This window comes from Elgaria multicarinata, chromosome 4 (genome assembly GCF_023053635.1).
Source record: "Elgaria multicarinata webbii isolate HBS135686 ecotype San Diego chromosome 4, rElgMul1.1.pri, whole genome shotgun sequence".
NCBI lineage: Eukaryota > Metazoa > Chordata > Lepidosauria > Squamata > Anguidae > Elgaria > Elgaria multicarinata.
In genome coordinates this window covers 53,743,314-53,761,528 of record NC_086174.1, presented here as the reverse complement: position 1 = coordinate 53,761,528, position 18,215 = coordinate 53,743,314, and the positions used below count along the sequence as shown (strand labels likewise).

Here is an 18,215-nt window from a genome sequence, read left to right as displayed (position 1 = left end):
TTGGGCAGAATGAAAAAGCCTTTTGATGCATAATCTATAGATGTGCTTTCCAATTCCTTATCACAATTTTTTCTATTTTTTAAACTGATGTAAATACAAGCCTTTCACTTATTATAAAGCCATGGCCGTCTTATGAACAACAATTATATGAATGTATTACTCCATGAAAATGTACTCAGTTCTCCCTTTGCTTTTCCAAACTGAGTGGGGAGAGAGTAGACAGAATGACTTTGCAAAGGGATTTTAAATTATTCCAACTGAGCAGGGCAGTTGGTATATGAAATTCCTACAGAGAGGATGCTTTATGGGCACTTTTTTTTACTGTTGTTCCGAAGCATGTGGTGCCAGCATCAGAAGTCAGAGATCAAGAGAGAATATGCCATACTTTCATAGCTGGCTGACTGCTTTGAAGTCACACCATGCTTCTGGGCATATTAATTGAGTCTTCTAGGATGGAAATCACTTTGTAACATTTTTCTCTTTCTTCAAAATCCTTCTGAAGGCAAGATAGTGTCGTTGTCATCGTCCCCTCCCAAATAAGGCTGTTTTTCTAACGAAAAGCCCTATCTCAGTAGCTTCTCATTGATTTTTTGCTCCAGTATCAGTGGCACAATTACTAACTAGAGCAACATTTTAGTGATAGTTTGAACAGAGTGTTTATTTTTAAAGTTTATTAGGAGTATTTTAAACATGCATTTCCCCCCATATTTTTACCATTTCTGAAGGGAGTATGTTGTTATATGCTGCAAAAATCTATTAAAAAATTGCATGAATTCCTGTATGTCTTAACGCTTAGAGGAATTCCAACTATGATCCAAGCCGTTCTCTACCCTGAGACATTAATTCAGCAAAGACAATGTACTATTGCCACATTAAGTACAATTTGTGTTTAAAGTGGGACAAAGTTGTGACAAAGGAGCAATTTAGTATTTCTGAAAATGGGGTGAAGTATGATTGGAGGCGGCTTAAAAACTTTAAAATTGTGGCGTGTGGGATGGATAGTTTATAAAGGCATCTGCTGTTTGTCGGATATAGCTTAAGGCAGTTTGAGATCTTCTGTGGGAACCCGCTGTATACTGAAATGAATTATAATTTTACATAAACAGGCACTCTTGACTTTATCATAGCAAGGGATTATGTTAGGTTCCCACTATATTGCTTTCCCTATCCAGATATGCCTGAAATGTTCAGGGAGACGAGGGTGGTGAGGCAACATTTGAAGCTATTTCTTAAAGCGCAAAGTGTAGTTTCAAATTACTTGTGGCTAGTACATGTTCGAGTACATATAATCCCTTTAACAAGACAAATGGAAGCGCTTTTAGTCCTCTGAGAAAACCAGCTTTTCATGCTTATTTAGTATGAGCAGGCTCTACTATTTCCCTTTTTTCATCATCATCATGTGAACATTATATCTGCACAAATGGACTGTACAAAGCTTCTGAATTGTTATTCCTTTTAACTTCTCAAGACAGTTTTTTTCGTATAGTTAAAACCTTGCCTGTTAAAATTCAGTATTCATAAATGTAACTAAAGCATTCTATAAAGTCATTTGTACTAAAAACAGTTTTGGCAATTCTATCTGCCTTTTGAATGCTGTTCGCTCCTTTCTCCTCATCTATGTTTACTGTGATAGGACAGGAGCTGATAATACAATGTTCTTATGGGAAACCTTAAGTAATTCCTTACTTTGGTTTACTGTTTTCTGGGTCCGTGTTCCTCACAGGCAGACTTTGGTCTCTGAACGGGCACAGAATGTACCTACAATAGCAATCTCTCCAGGCCAAATATGGAGTAATGCTGGCTGTCTCTAGAGGGAGCTTGTTCCCCAGGCTATGTTAGCTGGATGCACGAGCTTCAGAGAGAGATAAATCAGTAGAAAGCAAAGGGGGTGGGATGGAAGTTGTGTTTATGTTAGAGCAGAGCCATATCTTGCATTAAGCAAGATTGTATAACGTTCTAGACTGCCTGCCGTTGCTGCACATAGCTGGCTCAGCTTTTCCTCCTCCTCCTCCGCGCTGTTCCTGCCTGTTCATCTGCTTTCTCCAAGTATGTGTGCAGTGACAAAAGCAAGGAGAAGCAGCAGGAATCCCTAACTGCGTTGCCTTTTCTTCTGGTTAGTGTTGCGGTTTGTCCCCAGAGGGAGAGAGTATGGGCAGCAGTGGCAAGGTGGGCCTATGCAGGGGAGGGGAGCCCACTGAAAGCATCTCATCCAAGGCCCCCCAAAAGCTGGAATGAACACTGACAAGAGTAATATATTAGTGTTGTTTGGTGTTCCTTATTTTTAGGACTTGGCCTCTGTGAAACAAAAGGTGATTTCTTGACTGTAGGATTAAACGTGATGTCAGTAAAAATTCTTTTGACATTTTGACAGGCAATTGGACCTTCCACCCAGATCTCAAGCCTGATTGGTCTGTGTGTTCTGCATGAAAGCATTGACTGCAGGCTGATTTGTCAGGATAAGAGCAATATGATTTGACAATATGAATCTATGGAGAGTGGATTCGTGTCTGCATATAACTTTCTGAAAGCAAATATTTGCATGAAGTGAACAGTGCCAGTGGGAAAAACAAAAGCATAGCTATCTATTAAAACAAATAGCCTATGAAATAGACACAAACACTTTCTCTGTACAACCCAAGCCTGTGCATATTTGCTTAGAAGTAAACTCCAAGGTGTCCAGTGGTGCTCACCCCAAACGCATAAGATTACAGAGTTCAACATTTATATGGCTGTCTGTTGTATCAGTGCTTATGCATTAGACAAATGTCTAAATGTCTGTGGAGGTCACAATCTTCTTATCAGCCTTTATAGTGCTATTTAATTGAGTCCAGAAAACATTGATCAGTATTTTTTTTCAAACTTGACCACATAAGTTTCTAATAGCAGTAGCAACTACTACATCTACACAGCAGCAACTTGAATGTTGAATAATTCATAAAGAATTGTTAATGGGATTGCTAATATAGCAGTAACAATTTAACCCTCTTCGGAGAGAAGGGACTAATATCTCCATTTTGAATACTAAATGCTTTTAGCTGTTCAGCTTATTATTGATTTTATGTTTTCAACTATTTTACTAATAGAACTAAAAAAGTATAAATCATAGGCATTATTAAAAAAGTGCCTTGTAATTGTATATTTTTGGGTTCAAGACTGCATCCAATCTTATGCTGTGGACATCTAATACCTTTTTTTTCATTGGTGCAGCAGCAGCTTGTATGGAGCACAGATTTACTGTGTTATCTGTACAGCACCATGTACATTGATGGTGCTATATAAATAAATAATAAATAATAATAATAATTGGATCTAAACACCAGTGGAAGGACCTTCAACCTACAGCCAGTTACGTGCTCTGAAAATCCAGTCCAGGGGGCTAGAGAACCCTTTGGAGCAGTTTTCCAGAAAACTGCAGTTTTCCAGAAGTTGCTGCAGGGAAAGGGAGGAATTTGCAAATGTTGCCTCTACCTTCCTTCTGCCAGTGATATCTCTCCATTGGGGATGGAAAGGCCTTTTGTTTGCAAAAGACAGAGTCTGAAACCAAGCATATGGCTTTATACACACATCCAGCTGAAAGTGAGCTCCTACACTCTTTTCAGGACTGCCCACATATAAAGGATTGAGAGAGGGCATGATAGCTTGCTGTAGGTGAGATAGCTTGCTGTGCATAGGGTGGGATGGGGTGGTAATTGTGTTGGTGCTGTCTATGCTCTGCCCCCTTTCATTTCTGGATGATGTGCCATCAAAGGGCAGAGGTCTGTCACAGGAGCTAAAAACAATCTCAAAGCATTGAGGAGCACCTGGACATGTCCCAGGCAGTAATTCCAGCTCATCAAATCTCACTGAAAAATCTGAAGAGTTGCTGCTATGACTGAAATTGAGATATCTCTTCTTCACACTTTATCTTGAGACTAGAAGAGTTCTAGCTCTTCTGTCAGTCATCTCCTCGCAAAATGAAGTCTGGGGTTAAGGTCATAAAATGGTGGGAACAGATGTGGTTGTATCATTCATCATAAGGCATGTCACTAGAACTTTCTAGTAGAACTAAAACCGAGTAGTTTGTGCTACTCATGCAGTCACACCTCAAGCAGAACTTCAAATCAGTGCCTATGCTAACTTTGTGGAGGGAATCACATTTCTCCAGTAACACTACATTGTGGTTTGAGAGCTATTAAAAAGTGCAGTATATCTTAAGCAAAAGCCCATAATTTAGGGAAGATATCTGGATCCTGCACAGTAACCAGGTTTGCATGGTTGCCATAGCTTGTTGTAGCTTATTTAAGCCCCAGCGCCCACAGGCACCATCCTGAACATTCAAGCCACAATTGCAGCTTGTTGTGTCATCCAAACCTGGCAAGGTTAGGTTGTGCAACTGTTAAATCTCACATAACCACAGGCCAGGGGTTCACACTACACAACAACCCACAGCAAGCCAGGTGCCCAGAGCAATGCAACAGCCCCTGCAGGTAAATTAATCCACACAGAGTTGTTATGTTGTGTGAACCAGGTCACTGCCTGTTTGCAGGATCAAACAGCCCACCATGGCTTATTTCAGCCATGGCTGTCTGTGGCACATGGGAGCAGACATTTTGAATATTGAAGTCACAACTGCAGCTTGTTGTGTTGTCCAAACCAAGTGGGAGTAGAATGTGCGAGAGTTAAACAATTGACCTGGCACATTGGCCCACTGTAGGGTCTGCAGCAAGAATTGTTTGAGGGTTAGACAACCGTGAAGTAACCATGGATGCCATACAAAAATGGTGCCTATGGGTGCCCGGCAAATACAACAGCCCCCACAAGTAAATTAACCCACAAGTGGGCTGTCGTGTCATGCAAACCAGCCCATTAACTCATCCAAGTGGAGAGGCGGGTAAGAAATAAATTAATATAATAATAATAATGATGATGATGATGATGATGATGCAAATCCCAGAAAACTCATGTTTTTTGCAGATGTGCATTATCTGAGTAACCCATATGTGTGATGTACAAGATGAAGCCTGTTAATTATGTAAAAATATCAAAGACAAGTTTTTAGCTGTGGAAAGGAATCGTATGTGTATATATAGACTGTTTATATTATGTTGTAGTAAGTTAATAACAATCGCATCTTTAATATTTATGGTGCTTTAGAGACTCATTCCTTGGGTTTTTTGCAAAATAATTGTATGCTCCAATAAAATCGAAAAGCAAATGCTATAGTATAGCAGTTCAGATAATATATAACATTGTATAATGCATAATTATAAGACAATGAAAATAGAAAGCCAAACACAGCCTCTTAATACTGTGTCATTAAAATAATCTGTTTTAAAATTCTTGTTAGACTATTCCTGCAGAGGGGCTTGTGTCCATATTAAAGAAGAGAGATGACAGTGAAGGAAAAACACTTGCTCAAATCCAGCAGAGACAGTCAAAAAGAAGAGTGAGATTCCAAGAAATGGAGGACACATTCGATCAAGGTACTCTGCTTCTTGTTTTCATCATTTTTTCCTGAAGCACCCACATGGGATATGAAATAATTTATACTGCAACTATGGTTATGTCTAATATTTGCTTAGATGTCATAAGTTGGTAGTAACGATGGAGTGCTCTAAAATTTACTCTATACTAAATGCTAAAACGTTTTCACACAATAATTACTTTCAAGCTATACCAACTTACGCAGTAAGCTGTGATGCTGAGATCTCCCCACTTCTGCTAATGATTAGGATGTGTCGTGTGACCTGCAACACAATCTTGTTGTGTACCACCCTCTCTCCTAAAAGAAGTGCTCCTGTTCAGTGTTCCAGTCACATATGTTCCTTCGTGCTCAATGTTCCTTCATCACCACCACCACCATTCAGTTTTTCTTTTTCAGCTGTCATTCTATATTCCATGGCTACTAGGCATATTCAGGTCTCATTGAGCTGTATTTTGTGGGGTGGGGGTTCTCCCTTCGGTTTTTTAAAAATAAGTAAGCATGAACAGCACGTCTGCTCACGAGTAAACATGTAGTTGGCAGGGAAAAGAGGCACCACTGAAGAGATAATGAATAAGAGACTAGCTCTGGTGCTGTTGAAAATAGTTTAAAAATTTAATAATTCTTGTCCGTATGCAAAATGCTCGACGTTTCGGATTAGTTGTAAACCTTCCTCAGGAGCTTATGCTGGAGACAGGCTGCTAAAAAAACCTGTTCCTGTATGTTAGATATTCTCTGGAGCCCTTTTCTCCTCTGAACATTCTGCTGCGGAACTGCATCCAGTCAAAGAGTTCTGTCTCGTAATGGCAAGTTTTCACAGCCAAAGTGAAAAATGTTCACACATTTACGTTTAAAAAGCAGCCACAATTTTCTAAGCATATTGTCTCCCAGCATGGCCTGTCATAATATAATTGTCTGAAATAAACAAATTGTCCATGATGGCTGCTTCCATAATGACTAACAGTAGTGCTTCTTCATGGTTTCTGTGCAGTTTCCACGTATGTTCCGTATGGGCATATGTTCAAGAGCTCTAGCCAGGAAACTGATGGTCACACCCCCTCCCTGTAAGAGGACTTTTTTGCTATTGTGCATGCTTGCTTAGTGGCTGTTGCTTCAATTAGGCAGTCTAGTGAGCTGTAGGTCCTATGATTTGATCCCCAATGTATCAGGATAAGGTTATCTTACTGCTTGACATACCCTTCCTTCCCAAGATAGTGTCTGTTTGCACTCAGCACAGACTGGAACTCTGCTGGTAATTCTTTCTCTCACTTCAGGATGAGCTAGAAAGATCATTACCCATGTTTGATGTGTGTAGGGCATTTCCATTTTATCTGCAGGAGTACTTCATTTCATCCCGTTATGCTATTTGTTCACTATTTTACATACTCCTGACTAATTCCATTGTCCTTCTAAATATATATTCATTTCTCATTTCCTGTTATCTTCTGCCTATATCATTTAGTCCCAATTTTATTTAGCTTTGTTCTATTTTGGCAGAGGGTTTGAATGGTGTTCCTGATGGTTTTAGCACTTATTTGGCCCTTTCAGAATTGAATAATTTGAAGTATTTCAGCTGCCCATGATTTCACCAGGTGTGTGTCATGTATCTTATATTTACAGAGGAAGTTGGAGGTGGCTCCTGTGTTCTGCTGATGCTACTGTGCATAGCAACTGTATTCCTTAGTGTTGGAGGAACTGCACTGTACTGCACATTTGGTGACGCAGAATCCCCAGTATGTACTGATTTTTCAGCAAACGTGGACTTCTATTATACCCGAATACTGCAGGGTATAGAGGAACTTAAGCACTGGATATCATTCTCATAGAGGAAATGAATACGAACACATTGCTGACAGCTTGCTGACAACTGCTGAAGAAGAAGGAAATACTTCAAGCTTCTTCTAACATGACACCTTCAGAAGAGGTACAATGAATGACATAAGAAGCACCTATGTTGTATGTAGGAGCTTCTTTCCAATAATCAGGAGTATATAAATAGGATTTATGTTCAATTATCATGAGACAGCGTGAGAGACTGATAAACCGATTGTCCTAATGTTGAGATGCCTTTTGAGATGCTTTGAATGGCTGTCTGTCCACCAACCTTAGGAAATGAAGAAAGAAAAAGGTGATCAGCTTCCATAGTTTCCAGTTCCCACGTAATCATATGCAATATATGTAAATGTATTACAAGACTGTTCATTTATTTTTCCTGCCGATGATGCAAAGATATTGCAACTCCAGTTATCATGCATTGTCCATACTTTATGGAAATGTACCTTTTTTGGCTTTTTAAAATGTCTATCTTGTTTTTTTAATTGTCCTAGTGAGTTGTGTAACTTGATTGGGGTAGTGTCACAGAAATCACAGTTCTCAGTCTAAATGTTGGTTAATTTGCCTTGCATTTCAGAATATAGCAGCTATAATAAGTGATGCATCCATTGCTTCAAAATGCAGCCTTGTCAAACTATGTGGAGTTTTAAAGTGATAAATTCCTAAAAAGTGGTGTGTGTGTGTTTAAAAAATAGATTCGCTACACACAGAACAGAAAGGTATTTTAATAGTTTTTATTGCTGATAATGAAAGGTACCATCCACATCCCTTAAAAAGGGATGATAGTACCCATTTCATTTTTTAGATGTACATCTATGGTGTGCTAAATGTTCAACTAAAACTGTAGCGTGTGTATGCAACAAACACATTTGCAAACACCGGCATCATTCAGATGTACTTGGCAGGAAACTACGATTGGCTAGAGACCTTTACTGAGTTGTGCTGGGTTGGCAAACCTGGGTTTCTTCTGTGTAATGAGTGAAACGAGCCTTAGACAATATCAAAATACTCATTAACTTTCAGCTACTGATTTCTACATAACCAACTTCTGAAGAAAAAGCTGAAAAGATCATACTATCAGTTGAATACCTGAGATACATGGCTCAAAATTATTAAGTGAAAAGAAGTGGGAGCTAACTTTGCTCCTCAAACCCAATAGGAAGAGGAATTACCCCAGTTATGCAGTTGTACAGTAACTCCTTCTGGCTATGGGGCTATAGTTCTTTCTCCTTCATGATCCCATAGTACATTGTTTTGTTTTCCTCTTAGGTCTCCTCTTAGGTTTGAATGGCATTGCATGCAATCAGGATTATTTCCCTATTTTTTAGGGCTGTGAATTTTAAACTTTGTACCTTTAGAAAATATCTTTTCATATCATATTCTGCTAAGGAAACCCTGCAGATGATGGAAGACTAGTCATGTTCTAAGTCACACAGAGTTCTCTCCATATTTGTGTATATGCAAACCATTCCTGAAATATATTTGTCAGTCCTTTCCTCGGTTTCAAAAATAATCTGCCATATGTTGCACAGGGCTGATGTTCAAAAAATGCAAACCCAACCCCCACTAGACACCCCAACCTTGTTCCATATTTCATTGGATCCTGGAAAATATATTTAAGTTGCCTTTAGAAAATTTTATGTTAAATATTGTGAATCGAGCCTATGTGATTATGGTATTGCTTTCAATGATGTTTTTAAGGAACATTTTGCAAAGCAGTTAATAAATGACATGGTGGTCTTGGCAAAGAGAAGTTAAAGTATGACCAATGCCCAGATAATACTTATAAAACCTGGTAACTTGATGTACAGTATCTTGAGTTCCATGTTAGAAGAAAAGTGAGATATAAATGTGATAAAATTAACTACTGGGCATTTCCAAGACCTTAGGTTTACCTAAATAGCTCTCTAGATGTTGGCCATTACAAGTTGCACTATTCCTGGTTGAAATTTTTCTCTGTCTTCTGTCTGACATCCTACGTCCCACATTTTTTTTTCAGTATTGAATATGTCCAAATTCTTCAGCCCATCTTCTTGAATCCTTACCCTCAATATGTGCCCTTCTCAAAAAAAGGTCACCCAAAATATAATGGAGTATTCCCAAATGGAGTCTTCATAATACTGACAAAAGCATTATCATAACAAACAGTGCTCTTGTGCCCCATTCCTTGTGTGAAAAGCTCCTGTTTGTGTAGACTGCCTTCTGCACAGATGCTTTGCATTGATCCTTTTTTCTAAACAAGGTTATTGTGTAGCCAGTTGTCCCCTGCATTTCTTAAGTTTTCTGAAAAGAATAGTCTGGGGCAAGTTTGATAAACTCTGTGTCCACTTCATTCATCGTCCCATTCCTGACATGTCCCTGCTTTCTACAACAATCTTACAGAAGACTAATTTTCATTTTCACATCTGGATCACCAATCTCCTATCCTTCCATTGACATATATGTCTGCAACAGTTGTGCAGTGGTAAATTTAAAGGAACTCATCATGACAATCTCCATAGTCGTGTCACCTAGGAGAGTCCCAAAAAATGCAGGCAGCTGTGTTGATCAATGTCAACTCTGCTAGGGACTTTCGTAAAGTTAGTTTATCTTAAATTCCCATTCAAGAGCAAGCCACACACACCCCAAAAGATTTTGTAATACAACAGGGATAGCTCACAATAATTAATTGCAACTAGGAAAATCCATCCCCTCCCCCTGCTCCCCAGCTATTGTAATTACTGCCAAGATTGTAGCCAAGGTAAGGAACAGAGAAGTCTTTGGGAAGGTGACAGATGATATAATGATCCCTGCTAATAAGAAAGACCAGGTGCTCTGACCCTGTGAGCCCTTAGCTCCACTACAACACTAGTCTGCAACGTTGGCAAAGCATTTTAATTGTTGTGTTATTCTGGGATGGGTATTGGAATACTTCAGCCTAAGGTTAGGATCCGAATAGCTCACCGGCTACACACAAATATTTCCATATGCACACTTAAACTGCTGTTTTATGTTCATTTTCTGGCCACAACTTCACGTACTGCACTGGAGGCTTTCCTTGAAGTTCCCCAGAGTGTAGGAAGTAGTTTAGGTAAAAATGAAGTAGTTTTTGAAATCAGGGACTCAGAAGCTTTCCATTATGTGCCTATTTGGATCCTGGCCCAAGGAGTTATGTAACTGACAGAATAAGTCTAACAATGGGCTAATTAATTGACAATTTTACATGTTTTGTCTCCATGTTTTTTAAAGAAAAAAATGTGTTGTGTTTCAACAGTTTTCTATGTGCACTCCAAAGGTCTTTTGTGTTAAACTATAGCAATGCTTGAACTCTTCTAAAAGGGAGGCATGAGTTTTAAAATGTTACTGGCTGGTTCAGTATGCCATTTTTGTCTTCCCTTATTAAATTAGCTTGATCTGTAAAGGGATTTTCTTATTCTTTTATTTTATAATTTTATGATGGAGTGTTGATGAGCATGCATTCAGTAGATATACCTTATTAATAATTAATCTGTACTTCGTATATCTTTGGGGATTTTGTAATTTTCAGTTTGGTGTGCTATTGAATATTAAGTTTATGTTTAAAGCAACAATGGATTTCACCTCTGTGTTAAATGTTTCTTCACCTCATCACCAAAAATGTTTAAAAAAATAACTTGAAAATGATTATTTTAAAAGTATGCCATGTACAGATATCAAGAAACCTTGTACTTAGGTTCATTTTGGGAGAAGTGATTTTAAAGTGATTTTATTGCACATGTAAAAGATAAACGCAACACGATTTTTAAAAATCTCTTTGCACTAGGGTTGCCATATGCTTCCTTTTTTAAAAATCATTTTATTTCCAGACATGGCAATTCCATAATGGATTTCCTATTTCAAACATCCCTGCAGCACCAGACTCCAAAGAATAAGCATAGTAGCAGTGTCTATCTATATATTTGAATTTGTCGTATGGCAATCCTAACCAATATCACATTAACCCAATATCACATCCTGCAGTCACAAAATCCCTAGTTCCCTTGGCTGAGGCACATGGCAAGCAGAATGGGGGATGTGTATAAGCTGGTACAGTTTTAGAACAGTCTTACGGTGGAACTCATTTATTAGCACTCTACAGAAGCAGTCTAGAATTTTTGGCCATGTTTGCATGTACTGCTTCATCTTTCTGCTGACCATGTGGTTCTGAACTGTAGCTAGTTATCCAGTCTCTTCATATTAAAAAATTAAAACATTAGTACTAATTCTTGTTTGGCATGGTAGTTCACATGCTTAGTGGTGATTTTTCAAATGGTTGGCTGTATAACAAAATTTGCTCTACCTGACCTTTAAAATAATATTATAGTCTGTCTCCATGGTATCTTTGGCCCTGATTCTGAAAATGTTTTATGCAAGTCTAACTGACTTAAAAGGGAATGCTCCAGTGTAAACCTGTACAGGGTCCGGATCTAAATATTGATCCAAGCTAAATAAAAAGGGTAAATAAAAGTATTATGTTTCTATTTGAAAATACTGTATAAATTATAATTCCAAGCAACACTTCAAATTACTGTAAACTGAGAGGAAACTAGAAGATAGGAAACATTTTCTCTTTCATAATAATTTATTTGGGCAAAGGTCCTCTGGCTATATCCTATTTCACATAGTTGTTTCCTCCTGGTTGTCTATGGTGGGTATCGCAGGTAAAACTAAATGAGGGAGAACAGAAGGCTAGGACAATGCAATTGTATTGCTCCAGATTATATTATTGACATGCGGTGTGGCATTGGCAAACTCTCTTGGCTGGCTATTGAGCTGTATTCGAGAGAATTTTGATTCTGTTTATATGTCACATTCCTTCTGATCACTGCCTTCCAGAACACTGATGTTTCAAAATGTATTTCCATGTGTGCTGTGGTGCCTAGGTAGATGTGCAATCAATTGCTGCCAACAATGGAGGCTTGGTAGTTGAGCTTTTTCAGTGAGGACAAATGAAAATGCTAATGCCAAATTAGGTATGAAGTTGGATTCCTTGAATGTAGCTAGCTCATATATTACTAAATGTGTAATTAAAGGGCTGTTATAAGAATAAGAAAACATTGTAATTTTAGTTCTGATATAGTGTAAGATCAAGAAAATTCAAAGTCATGAATATTTGTAATAAATCTAACCATACCTACTGATGACAAGCGGAGGAAATTACTATTTGAAACCATCAACCAAGCTTGTGATTTCTAAACGTAACAAACAAAAATAAAGTGTCCCTGAGAAAATGCATTACGTCTTTTGAGTATTGTGATTAATAATAGATCTGTATAATGCAATCTGGAAGACAGCTACTTGCAAGTGTTTTCAAAAAGCATTTCAATAGATTTTTATTCTTTTACATCGACTTTTAAAGAATTACAAGTGGGATTGCAAGAAAATATTACAGTGCATCATCCCTCCTAACAGGAGTGCTCCTTGTTCCGCAATCCACCCAGCCATTCCCTCTAGCAGGTTATTTCACTGTCTTCCCCACCACCCATGTTCCATTTTTTTCCAGCTGTCACCACATTCTATAGCTACTGACAATGCTCATTCGTCTGGGTTGGTTGGGCTGGTTTTAGGTTTTTGCCTCCTTATTTTTTATTTCTTTAAGATCATTTGTACTTCTACAAGCCTTGGAGTTCCTTTGAGCATCACTCCCTCTTGTATCTCAATGGTCTCATTTTGGCTCCAATTCTATTGGCACTTATCCCCTGAATTCACTACTTGAGGGAGTGGTGCCCTTGATTCCAATCCCCTATGATCTGCTGGGTATTCGCCAAGTGGTCTCTGTATCAGTTTCTAGTGGAGAGGGGGGCGTTGAATTGGATTCCGTAGATTGCCCTGAAAATTATCTTTGCTTCCTCCTCCTCATAGATAACTTGTTACTTTCCAGGACGTTTTCCACAAGTATTATCTTCTCTTATAAGGAAACAAACCACATTTCTACACAACACAAATATGGGACAAAGCTACATATTCAATTTGACCATGTAGATTTACTGATTCATGTTTCTTTCTTCAAAGGAGACATTTCACAAGAGAATATTGTTGGGAAAACTGTGAACTGTGTACAGATACTACATATGCTTCAGCCAAGGAATGTTGAGTCCCACAAAGCTTGCCAGTGGTATCATTAAGAATACACTTGTGATTTTGTATTTCTCTATTCCAGGTGAAAATTTCATGTGCTGTGTGTCCAAATATGCTGCATTTAGTGACAACAATTTTAATTCTATAATAAAAGTGCAAGTACAGAATAAGCTACCGCAAAGAGTACTAATTCAGTTTTTTAAAGCTTGCAAGTACTAGCATCTGAAATGTAAAAGATTCAGATTTTATAGTGGGTGGAATACAGCTGAAAGTACAAAGTCAGAGTGTTCCAAGGGGAAATTAGTGCTGTAGTATTATGGAAAGAATTAATTGTTCCATTATTCTCTAAATTCTCCAGTCCTGTGTTTCCCCCCCTGGCTATGCACTTTGAAATGCTTGCAATCAATAATCTCAAAAATAAGCATCGTTACTGCCTGGAAATGTGAAATGCAAAACCACACAAATGTTTTCTCAGCCTGTCCGATATTTTTGCTAAAGCTCTTAACTTTATTTTTATGAAAAGCCCTCCAAACTCAGGAGGCTATCAAGAAGTAGAAATTATATTTTGTTATAAATATGGTATATCATATCTCTGTACTATTTGATCCATAAATAGTGCTTACATTAATCACTATGTCCAAGTTCATAATAGTTCTGTAGATTATTATGTATGCACAAAACGTACATAATGTACCATAACTGAAAACAGTATCATGGGATATTGAAATGTAGTACTAAAAAGTATATTTAAACACTTTGCTATGAGCAGTCTAGTTCAGGAGACTTTCCTTGAATATATATGTCTTTCTAAATTTAGGAACATAGGATGCTAACGTATTCCAAAGCAGAGCATTGGCCCATGTAGCTCATTATTACCAACACCAGCCTTCCCCAACCTGGCCCCCTCCAGATGCTTTGGCTTACAATTCCCATCATCCTCAGCCAGCCAGCCATGGTGGCTGGGAATCATTGGAATTGTAGCCCAGCACATCTGGAGGGCACCAGGTTGGAGAAGGCTGGTGTATAGTGACTGGCAAAGGCTCTTCCAGATTTTGGTCAGGACTCTTCAAGCCCTACCTGGTGATACCTGGGATTAAATGTGGCACTTTATTGCATGCACAGCATATGCTTTTCCACCAAGCTACAGTAGTTTCCCTGTTATTGTCCAGTGTCCTTGGCACAACATAATTTACCTACTCCCTGTTCCCACATACATACATGTTTGTGTATATATATATATATATATATATATATATATATATATATATATAGATGGATGGACGGGGAAGCGGGGAGTAAAGTGGAAATTGGGCAGCATGTTGAGAGTTCTTCTGTTGGCAGTATTATTATTTTTCTAGTTCATTCTCAATAATAGATGATGGGACATTTGAAATTGCATACAATTAAATAGTATTCTAGGAGCCAGTTCACCCAGTATGTGGGTGGGTGGGATGCTGACTAGACCAGCAAAACAATAAATGCTTGGGGAGCCACTGCCTAGTAGGGCTGCAACAGTGGACCCCCTCTTCTCTCTTCCAGTCCTGTGAAGATAGTGGCTTTTGATGAGTTAAAAATGGAGAGGCCGTGGTTTTAGAGTGCACCCTAAACTGAACCAGGCAACCACTTTACTCCCATCCCACCAAAGTGCCCAGGGGCATTTGCCAGTTGGGCAGTACATAACGTTTTAAAAAATGTCTGTCCTTGTTTCCAGGGGGCCTTGAAATCATGCCCCCAATTGGGGAAAATAACCCCACCCTAAATTGTATATTTTTATTGATAGTTATTTTCATAATGTTACATAAACTGATTTGTGAAGTTTGCCTGAGAAGTGATCTTTATTTTAAAAATTGCATGAAATAATCGTGTTTTTCGCACCAACACAATTCTGCTTTACCTAATTTTCCATTTCCTCACATGATGGGTTGTATAACCATTCCCTCGTTGCATCTGAGGATATAACTCAATTATTTCAAAGAGAAAATATAATCTAAGTGGGTTAGAGAAATATAATCACAAAGTAGTATCAGTTTTACAAAATAATGTACATTTTGCAAAATGCAGGTGAAAATGACCCTACAGTGCCACCTAGCAACTGTTAATTTACCGGCTCATTCTCTCCTCCCTTCTAGCTAGGGATAATTTTTCTCTGATCATAGAATTTCAAAGATGAATAACATTTCTATAAGAGCTTATTTTCCACAACTTATCCCAGAAAAAAAATGGATGTAGTTTGTATAATTCATAACGCATTTCATTGCCTATCCTGATTAGAGCATCTAGGTTTCTTAGCATTAAAAACTTAAAAGATCTGGCTTACTAACAATAATTTTAAAAAACAACAAAGCTTTAAAATGAAATGAAGAAAATAATTGCTAACAACCTCCTGTCCATATTTACTTGGAAGTAAGTCCCACTTCAGAGGGATCTTGCTAGGAGCTGGTTCATTTGTTGTAAAATCTCACTAATTCAAAAGGGGACCAGATAAATCTCTGTCTTAAAAGGGAGTGCTGTTTAAGTAGAAATACGACTTGATGAGATACCCTATATCTGCATTTGTCTTGTTTTTGTTTTGTATTCTGTGGCATGCGCACACACATTTTTCCAATTTGTATGCAGAACTGTCCCCGATGTTGAAGCCAATAAGGAAAATACTAGTCTGTGCGAGAACTTCCTGCACAATAGCTGATGTCTCTCAAGTATTGCACAGGTAACATGATAGCTTGTTGTTTGACCAGGTTGTTGCTGCTTTATGAACTATGGTGAACTGTACCGCATAAACACAATACCCATCATGTGGAGACAGGACATATGTCATCACATTACACCATGCCAGGCTCAGGCTGTGCCCTTTCAGAGAGTGTTGGTGAGGTCTGTGTTTGAGGTGTTCCCCATTCTGGCTATTTTGTTCAGTTTCTTTTACTGAGTTTCTTAGTTGGTTTCTTGGTATTTTTGTTTTGCTTATTACTGTTTTAACTAGCTTCTTGCTGGTCCACTGCCCCCTTCACCCTCTGTCCTCCCATGCCACATGCAAGTCCTTTCAATAAGACATTGGGACTAGAACTGTGTCACTTCTGTGTGTAAGTGCTGGGTGCACTTTTGGTGATAAATATTTAGTAGCAGTAGTAAGAACAGAAAAGGGTATTGGTGGGTGAGATGAAACAGCCCTAGTCTTTAGTTTGTAATTGTCTTAAAATGGAATAGGTAAGTATTATGCAAACTGAATTGTTAGGTCTTTCTTGGTGCAAAAAGATATCAGGCTGCACCAAGCTTGGTTTCTTGGACATCTAGTTTGCCTACAGTCTCTGAAACTGCACTCTGGCTGCAGAGCTGAAGGGAAGCATAGTTTGGCCCCATCACTCAGCCAGGGGACCAAGGGCCACTGGGAGGTTGTACTTCCTGCCTCCCAATAAGAACATCATGGTGAGGGAAAGACCAGCCTGGCCCATCCATCAACAAGAGATGGAGCAGCTGCACGGTGCTTGCTTGCTAGATGATGATGAGGATGATAATGATTTATACCTCATATTAAAATAAAATAAAATAAAAACAATTACAAAATAAAAACCACACCCATCCCGCAGACCCATTTACAGGCAAAAGGCCTTTTTGAATAAAGTTGTTGCCTACCATTGGAAAGATAGCAGAGAGAGAGAGAACCTAGCCTTCCTTGGGATGGAGTTCAACAGCCTGGCAATAACCACTGAAAAGACCTTCTCTCGCGTTGCCACCAAATGTGCCTCTGATGGTGGCAGTCTTGAAAGAAGGACCTCTCCAGCAGATCTTGAGGACTAAGCAGTGTTGTATAGTAGAAGGTGGCTCTTTTTGACAGTCTGGTCCCAAACTGTATAGGGTTTTATAAATCATAACCAGGACTTTGAATTCTGCCTGGAAACAGACCCATAGCCTGTGGAGTTGCTGTAACAAGGAAGTTGTGTGCGCGCTGTAACCACCCTGGTCAACAGTCCGGCCACAGCATTCTAGACCAGCTGAAGTTTCTGATGGCAGCTCCATGTAGAGCATGTTACAATTCTCCAAATGGGATGTAACTAAGGCATGTGTGACCATGGCCAGATCAGATGTCACTAGAAATGGGTGCAATTGGCACACTAGTTTCAGCTATGTAAACACACTCCTGACCACTGCTGAAACCTGGGCTTCCAGGTTTGAGGGCCAAGTCTAAGAGTACACCCAAATCTTCAGGGGCATCCAGAACAGGTTGAATCCCTATTCCCTGAACTGCCTTTCAACTGACCGGGAGTATATCTCTCTTGTATGGATTAAGAGGGAAAGGAGAGATGAGTTGGATATTGTGATGTCTGCCCCACCTTTTATCTAGGCTTTCCCTATTATCCCTTCACACCTACTATAATAAGCCTAAGGAATGGATGTCACTGCCAAATCAGCTACGCCCACTGACTGAGCTAACCTTTTACCCAGTGTGTCAAATTTATCACTGTTGTTATTTCTAATTTGAGGAAGTGAGTGCTGGCTATTATGTGTTCATGTGTGAGGTAGCATAAACAAAGACCAAGCTGGCACATGGATATATCTCAGAAAAATAAAATAAAATATTATTTACAAGACATTATTTCAGTGTTATAGATGTGATTAAAAAAGAAAAATAAACCCTCCTCTGACATCACTCACTCCCACCTCCCCCCAGGTAGAAGTAAAAAATAGCCAATCACACACAAGCTCCGTCCTGCCCACAGCTAACCCTTTTTTACCTGTACATACATTTTCTGTAAAACTAAATACATTAATATAATAAAACTAATTAACATAGCAAGCAGGTGATTTGTCATAGGTGTCATCAGCAGACTGGTGGCACCAAAACCCCAAACTC

General features: G+C 38.8%; 1 protein-coding gene across 1 annotated transcript in view; it reads left to right on the top strand.

The window, feature by feature from the left end:
* CNST (consortin, connexin sorting protein) overlaps window positions 1-12,524 on the top strand; it is a 49,080-nt gene extending 36,556 nt beyond the window's left edge. Inside the window, exons 12-13 of the mRNA XM_063124308.1 lie at window positions 5,327-5,462; window positions 7,082-12,524. Coding sequence (XP_062980378.1) covers window positions 5,327-5,462; window positions 7,082-7,287 — 342 coding nt within the window. The 3' untranslated portion in view covers window positions 7,288-12,524. The remainder of the gene's footprint in view (window positions 1-5,326; window positions 5,463-7,081) is intronic.
* Window positions 12,525-18,215: the final 5,691 nt, after the last annotated feature.